This window comes from Myotis davidii, unplaced genomic scaffold (assembly GCF_000327345.1).
Source record: "Myotis davidii unplaced genomic scaffold, ASM32734v1 scaffold176, whole genome shotgun sequence".
NCBI lineage: Eukaryota > Metazoa > Chordata > Mammalia > Chiroptera > Vespertilionidae > Myotis > Myotis davidii.
In genome coordinates this window covers 845,452-853,390 of record NW_006287911.1, presented here as the reverse complement: position 1 = coordinate 853,390, position 7,939 = coordinate 845,452, and the positions used below count along the sequence as shown (strand labels likewise).

The window sequence follows — 7,939 nt, the reverse complement described above, 5'->3', positions numbered from 1 at the left end:
TTTTAGAGCAGCATAGTATTCCATCGTGTAGATGTACCACAGTTTTCTAATCCATTCATCTACTGATGGGCACTTAGGCTGTTTCCAGATCTTAGCTATGGTGAATTGTGCTGCTATGAACATAGGGGTGCATATATCCTTTCTGATTGGTGTTTCTGGTTTCTTGGGATATATTCAATGTAGATCTATTTGACATTTATCTTATTATGTGAACTTACAATTTTTTTCTATGATTAAGAAACATTTGTAGCTCTTCCCCAAAGCGCCCATAGGTGACCCCTGAAGATGGTTCGCTATTCGCTAGACCCAGAAAACCCCACGAAATCATGCAAATCAAGAAGCTCCAACCTCGGTGTTCACTTCAAGAACACGCGTGAAACTGCCCAGGCCGTCAAGGGCATGCATATTCGAAAGGCCACCAAGTACCTGAAGGACGTCACTTTACAGAAGCAGTGCGTGCCATTCCGTCTTTACAATGGTAGAGTTGGTAGATATGCCCAGGCAAAATAGTGGGGCTGGACACAGGGTTAGTGGCCCAAAAAGAGGGCTGCATTTTTGCTGCACATGCTTAAAAATGCAGAGAGCACTGCTGAACTTAAGGGTTTAGAATTAGATGTAGATTCTCTGGTCATTGAGCACATTCAGGTGAACAAAGCTCCCAAGATGCAGTGTAGAACCTACAGAGCTCATGGCGGATTAACCCATACATGAGCTCTCCCTGCCACACTGAGATGATCCTCACTGAAAAGGAGCAGATTGTTCCTAAACCAGAAGAGGAGGTTGCACAGAAGAAAAAGATATCTCAGAAGAAACTGAAGAAACAAAAACTTATGGCCCGGGAGTAAATTCAGCATAAAATAAATCTAAGTAAAAGTAAAAAAAAAAAAAAAAAAAAAAGAAACATTTGTAGTTTGCTCTCTGCAAAATACACTCACTCCTTTGCCCAGTTTTGCATCAACTTAGCACTCGTCTAATTTTGTGTGTCCAAACTATATAGCAAATTAATTCATTACTGGATTTTTCTACAGCATCACACTGGTCTGGGCCACTATCATCTCTCACCTGGACTACTACAGTAGCCTAAATATGCCTTCTTTCATTCTATCCTTATAACCCATTCTACACACACCCACAGTGATGTTTTAAAATGTAAATCATATTCTGACAGATTCAGCTTACAACTTCTAATGGCATCCTATCAGTCTCAAATAAAATTCTAACTCCTTACCATGGCCCTAAAAGGCCCATGTGGTCCCTGCCTACTTTCCCAACTCAACTCCTATTACTCTAACCATATTGCTCATACGCTCTAGCCATACTGGCTTCATTCAGTTCCAAAACAGATCAGATTTAACTTTGCCTTGGGGACACTGACCCTACTGTTTCCCCTTTATTACATTTTCATAAGGCTGATTTCTTTCTCATCTTTCACAGCTAAAATTCAATCACTATTTCAAAAAAGCGCCCCTTTCATCTAATCTAAAATAACTCAACTTCAATCATAGTCTTTCCCATCCTCTATATTTTCACCATAGAACTTGTCATTATTTGAAATTATCTTGCTTATAATTTAGTGTCTGCCTCCCTACTCTGCTAGAAAAAGCTCCATAAGAATAAGGCTTAGAATAATACTTAGAACAGCTCTGGCCCATTGTTCAGTGGTTAGAGCATCAGCCTGCAGATTGAAGGGTCCCAAGTTCAATTCCTGGTCAAGGGCACGTACCTCGGTTGTGGGTTCACACCCCATCCCTGATTGGGGTGTGTGCAAAATGCAATCAGTCGTTACTGTCTCTCACATCGATGTTTCTCTCTCTTTCTCTCCCCTCCTCCTCCCTCCCTTACACTCTCTCTAAAAGTCAATGGAAAAAATATCCTCAGGTGAGGATAAAGAAAAGAATAGTACTTAGCACAAATTAGGTGTTTGTTAAGTGCTTATTTAGTAAGTGAATGAAAGTTTGCCCAAACTACTCAAATTACAGATGTTGGTTCTGGAAACTACTGTCTTTTAAGTGAAGAAACATGATCTGGTTTCAAAAGGCAAAGTGCCCACGGCATAAGAAATATTTCTTGTCTTTGAGAGAAGGGAAAATTACTCCCTTTTAAACACAACTACAGAGATGTACTGTTGTTTTCTCTCCCCTTCCTTCATCCCTGTTTCAATTTTTGTTTCCATTCCTGGAAAGAGGCAAGCAAAAGGAAGTGTGTCTTTAAAAAAAAAAAAATCCCAATGTATTCTTATTGATTTTTAGAGAAAGAGGAAGGGAGAGGGAGAGAGGGTAAGGAGGGAGAGGAGAGAGGAAAGAAAGAGAGAGAAACATCAATGTGTCACATCCAACCAGGGGTTGATCTTGCAACCTGGAGGTGTGCCCTGACTGGGAATCAAACCTTTGACCTTTTGGTGCATGGGACAATACTCAACCAACTACTGAGCAATACTGGCCAGGGCAAGGAAGTGTGTCTTGTAAACCAACTAACTGCTGACAAGAATTAGAGCTATGGAACTACTCTAATATCTGATCTGAGAAAGTATCAATAGGTGGCTAATATGTCTTCATTGCTAGAGAGAGATGGATAAAAGAACCTTTTTAAAAAATAATTATTTTTTAATCCTCACCTGAGGATATGTTTTTATTGATTTTAAAGAGAGAGGGGGAGAGAAAAACATCGATGTGAGAAACATCATTCAGTTGCCTCCTGCATGTGTCATAAACTGCGGATCAAACCTGCAACCTTTTGGCGTATGGGTCGATGCTCCAACCAACTGATCCACCCAGCCAGGGCAAAGCAAGAACCTTTTCTTGTCAAGTTGATCTGAATCTTAAAGTTCAAGAACTGTACTGTGTCCCTAGCAAGGTTTTTGTTTTGTTTTGTTCATTTATTGATTTTTAGAGAGAGGAAGGGTGAAGGAGAGAGAAACATTGGCTGCCTCCCACACGCGCCCTGACCAGAAATTGAGCCTACAACCCGGCCATGTGCCCTGACCGGGAATCGAACCAGCAACCTTTCAATGCATGGGATGATGCCCAACTAACTGAGCCACACTAGCCAGGGCCCCAGAAAGGTTTTTAAGTGTAAATGTTCAGTATGAGCTAACATTCTATCTACAGAAATCTGGATAAAACAGACACTAAAAAATTATAGCAGGAAACAAACTATAACAGGGAATTTGTCTTAAAATCTAATATTTAAATATATATTTAAGCAATTAATTAACCTGTTTCATATTTATGCTTAACTCCCTGCCCCTTTCCCCGACAACCCTAAAAAGCACTCTATATGTGTGGGGAAAGCCTGAGCTGAAAAGAAGCATGGCCATATCATTTAGATTCCTGCACTCAGAAGCAGCAGAGCCATTTAGGTCATGAGACTATGATTCTCTATTGGTAACCTGGCCTAACTACTTTAATACCTAGTGGTACTAATTACCAAACAGCCCCTTGGTAACTGACGTTAAACCCAAACCTATTGGTGGGAAGACAGTCACATTATTTTTCTCTTTTATATTTCCTATAAGAGAAAAAATTCCTAGCTTTTACTTTTTAAAAGTCATACACTGATAACACTCATGAATAATCACAAGTTTTTCACTGTTTCTTCAATGGTTTTAATCCTATTAAAACACTACATTCTTATTTTCTCCTATAAAAAGCTTTTTCTCTAGACTAGAGAAAAGAATCTAAAAATGAATTTTTGTGGTCAATATACATTTAAAAGGTTTTTTAGTAACATGTTATTTGTAAAAACAAACAAAACAGAGATACAAACAAAAAAGTACCATCTGTAATCCCAACACCCAGTGGTAACCACTCTTAACATTTTCATGTCTATCATAGTTATTAAAGTAGATTAATACTTACAGATTCCCGAAGGTATCCTTGTCCTGCAACATCATATAAACTGAGTCCTATTCTTGTTTGATGAAGCCAAACTGACAATAAACAGAAAAATGAAATGTAATTACTAAGTGCTATTCTTTAGCATATATAAGGACAAAAGGAGATAAAGAGCTATATTAGAGGGACAAGCTAATATTTTTATGAACATCTTTATTCTCACACATATTACTTATTTGTTAACCCTAAAATTGTTCGAAATGAAACAAAAACCTTCCAGAGAATTAATGGCAGATATCAACAATTCTGCAATGCCTAAAGTGATAATAAAGTTGATGGCCTTGAGGATATTGTTCTTATTAAACTTGTCATTCCACCAAACAGGGACAGTGAGTGCAATGTTATGCTTTTAACAAGCTGTTTTTATTTTACAGAGGTTAACTACTGCCACCAAATTAAAGATGATATACATAAGACTTGACAGATCATTATGGAACTTATAGGAATCATACAACTCCAGTTGTTTGGTAAAAACTCTTTGAAACTCATACTACAGTTGTGAATTTGAAACTAACTTCTCAGGCAGCTCAACCCTTATGTTGGTGAAATAAAATTACCAGTGAATTAAAATAATTTCAAATTACCACACATTAAAACTCTTGGTTTGGCTTTTGATATATCTAGATAGTTATTATCTTTACGACGTGAGGTTTTGTTTTGTTTCTCTTTTTATAATGACGAAATCAAATCTATGGCAGAAAATCTCAGCTCTAGTAGTTCTAGGAGAGAATCATACTAGGAAAAAAAATCTTGTTCAAAAGGCAAGAAAATCTGCTTTTCAAATTTACTAAGAGAGTTGTTTTGCATGGGAGGGATACTCTAAAAGCAGGGACCAAAATCCTACTTGATTACCAGGTAGGCAGAGCACAAGGAAAATGAAATCACCTTTTCTCATGACATAATTAAAGAACTGCATGATGGAAATTCTTCCATAAGAATCTGTATGAAGGAGTTTAGCAAAGACTTTTGCTGTGAAAAATTGCCTAGGGAAAGGAAATAAGGATTAAAATCATCTGCTACATAACATAAAAATTACTTCTATATAAATTAGCAAACAACAGCATAAATTCAAACAATTAAAAATCAAAGTGGTGAAAAAACAGTGAGAATTATAGTTCAAAAATATTGTCCTACTTCTTTACATTCTCTTAAGAATGAAGGCCCAGAGCAGCATCGAATAGGCTGTCAAACTACAGCTGGGGAGGCTGGGGAAGGTTATACTCTTTGTAATACTTTAAGCAATAAAACAAAATAAAAAAAAAAGAACTGGAAAAAAAAAGAATGAAGGCCTATAGTGTTATAAGTCATATTTCTTTTAATGAATTCGTACCAATATAATTTTCTTTACTAAATTTTTTAAACTTCATTAATAACTCAAAATTGACTCAAATTGTCATACCACTGACTTAAATTTTCATCAACATTTGAGGTATTTAAAATGCTTAATGAAATATATTCCTTTATTAAATACTACAGGCCTGGTGCACAATATTCATGTACGGGTGCAGTCCCTAAGCCTGGCTGGCGATCTAAGTGCAAGTGTCTGGTGTGGAAGGGCAGGTCCCAGCTGACCTCTGGACCCTGGGCAGCACCTGGGCCCCTGGGCCCCTGCGCCCCCCGCTCTGCCTGAGTCATCGGACCCCGCCCAGCTCCCTCAGCGCCTGGGGGCCACTGCTGGTCGCAGTCTGCAGGGAGATCAGCAGGGCGATTGGGCCCCGCTTTGCACCCGCCTTGGCCTGGTGCCACCTGCTCACCTGCTCCACCATCCCACCGTGGTCCCGCTCTTGTCAGGGCCCATCAGGGCTGGCAGCGCCTCCAATGTCAGTGCCACCGACACCCACCATGTTCTGGGACACCCCCAGTGGTCAGTGCATGCCATACCGAGCGGTCAAATTCCAGGTCAAGGGGACAATTTGCATATTAGGCTTTTATTATATAGGATATTATTCTTACTTGCACTTTGGTCCAGCTTTCTCACCAACTTTCAAAAAATTTTCATAATTAATCATTGCTTCCTCTCCAATCATAGGTGGTGTCTGGTGCTTGTCCAGCAAAAACCATAAGTTCTTAGAAGAATTGCAAAAATGGAGATTTATAGTTAACAGAAAAAAACTTAAAGGCATAGTTAAATATGTTATTTATATTAAATCAGTGGTTCTCAACCTTGGCTGCACATTAGAATCACCTGGGAATCTTTTGAAAATCCTGATTTCTGGGCCTCACCCTCCAGAAATTCTGTTTCTTTGTTACTAATGTTGTGGCCCCACCCCATTACAAAGAAACAGAATTTCCGGAGGACGAGGCACGGAAATCAGGATTTTCAAAAGATTCCCAGGTGATTCTAATGTGCAGCCCAGGTTGAGAACCACTGCATTAAATGATAGTCTGATAGTAGAGTTAATATTAAGATGAATCTCAACCCCTATTATTCTTCTGATTAATTATAAACAATAAAAATAGACATATACATTGCCTCTTTAATCTACATAACTATATACCATAGATATTGTTATGCCTACTTTACAGATGAGAATTGAAGCACAAAAATGTTAAGTACATTGCCCAAGATCACAGAGCAGGGCTGGGATTTGAACCCCTGCAGTTTGACTCTACAGTAGGGGTTTCTCAACTTTATCCTTGCATTAGAATCACCTAGGGACTTTAAAAAAAAAACTATGCTTGGGAGATAGGCCCACGCAAGCTCTGCCGCTGTTTCTAGTGGAAGCCATCTCTCCAGAACTTGTCTTTCACCCACTCTGCAGGCACCTCTCCATTAAGGCAGCCGTGACATCCTGTATGATGTAAGTAGTACAAATAAGAAATGGCAAACATCCAAAGCAAGCTTTTATTCCTTTCTTACCTGTAATTCTTCATTATCTAACAGTTCTCTGCTTTTCCTTTGCAGAAAGACAGCTCTGGATTCCTCTCTTAATTTCTGCAGTAAGACTTCATCTTCAGCTGGCAGCTAAAAATACACTGTAGTTAAATTCCATACTTACATTCTAGACCAGTGATGGTGAACTTTTTGAGCTCGGCGTGTCACCATTTTGAAAAACCCTAACTTAACTCTGGTGCTGTGTCACATATAGAAATTTTTTGATATTTGCAACCATAGTAAAACAAAGACTTATATTTTTGATATTTATTTTATATATTTAAATGCCATTTAACAAAGAAAAATCAACCAAAAAAATGAGTTCGTGTGTCACCTCTGACACGCGTCATAGGTTTGCCATCACTGTTCTAGACTATTGGATTAAGTAAAATGTACATGATCTCATAAAATAATTATGTATTCCATTCAATTACTTTTTATATCTCCATTTTGCTTAATTTCAAGTCATCATTCATTTAAAAAGTTCATTTAACCTGGCAGGTGTGGCTCAGTGGTTGAGCATTGACCTATGAACCAGTCGGTGACAGTTGGATTCCAAGGCTCATGCCCGGATTGTGAACTCAATCCCCAGTAGTGGGTGTGCAGCAGACAGCCAATGGATTATCTATATCATAGATGTTTTTTTAACTCTCTCTTCCTCTTCCTTCCTCCCTCTGAAATCAATAAAAACATTTATTTTTAAAAAGTTAAAAAGTTCATTGAACAAAAAGAGATTCACAGAGAATTCAGTGACCAACAAATGACCAATTCTTAGAGCACTGTTTCCACTGTAACCACAGGTGGACATAGAATTATATTGGGACTATCTGAAGATCCACAGTCTTACCAAATTATGTCTTTTGAGACTGAATCACCTCACTTTGGAGATGATCAAGCCAGTGTCTATTACGTTGGCCTCCAAGGCAGACTGCCCACTGGGGTGATTTCCATAAGCAGGGCTTTATAATGACTTACTAGGTGTACTGGTTAATAATGAGAATTTTTTTTCCAAAAGATGGGAGTTACACATATGTTGATATATATGCGATTTGATATGTATGCTATTTTGTTGCATTGACAACAAGCTTCAAAACTTCATATGTCAAATTTGCTGAAGGTGTTAACATCACAGACATTTTTACACTTAAAAATGTCCAATTTTGTGCCAAAA

At 38.3% G+C, this 7,939-nt stretch overlaps 1 protein-coding gene and 1 pseudogene across 2 annotated transcripts in view; one reads left to right on the top strand and one right to left on the bottom strand.

Moving 5' to 3' along the window:
- The window catches only part of PPP2R3C (protein phosphatase 2 regulatory subunit B'', gamma), a 29,744-nt gene that overhangs the window by 14,210 nt on the left and 7,595 nt on the right, over positions 1-7,939 (bottom strand). For both annotated transcript variants that reach the window (XM_015561316.1, XM_006759708.2), the window contains 4 exons: positions 6,754-6,858; positions 5,847-5,959; positions 4,779-4,876; positions 3,858-3,928 (listed from right to left, as the gene is read on the bottom strand). In XM_015561316.1, coding sequence (XP_015416802.1) covers positions 3,858-3,928; positions 4,779-4,876; positions 5,847-5,959; positions 6,754-6,858 — 387 coding nt within the window. The remainder of the gene's footprint in view (positions 1-3,857; positions 3,929-4,778; positions 4,877-5,846; positions 5,960-6,753; positions 6,859-7,939) is intronic.
- On the top strand, positions 239-884 carry LOC102765485 (annotated as a pseudogene).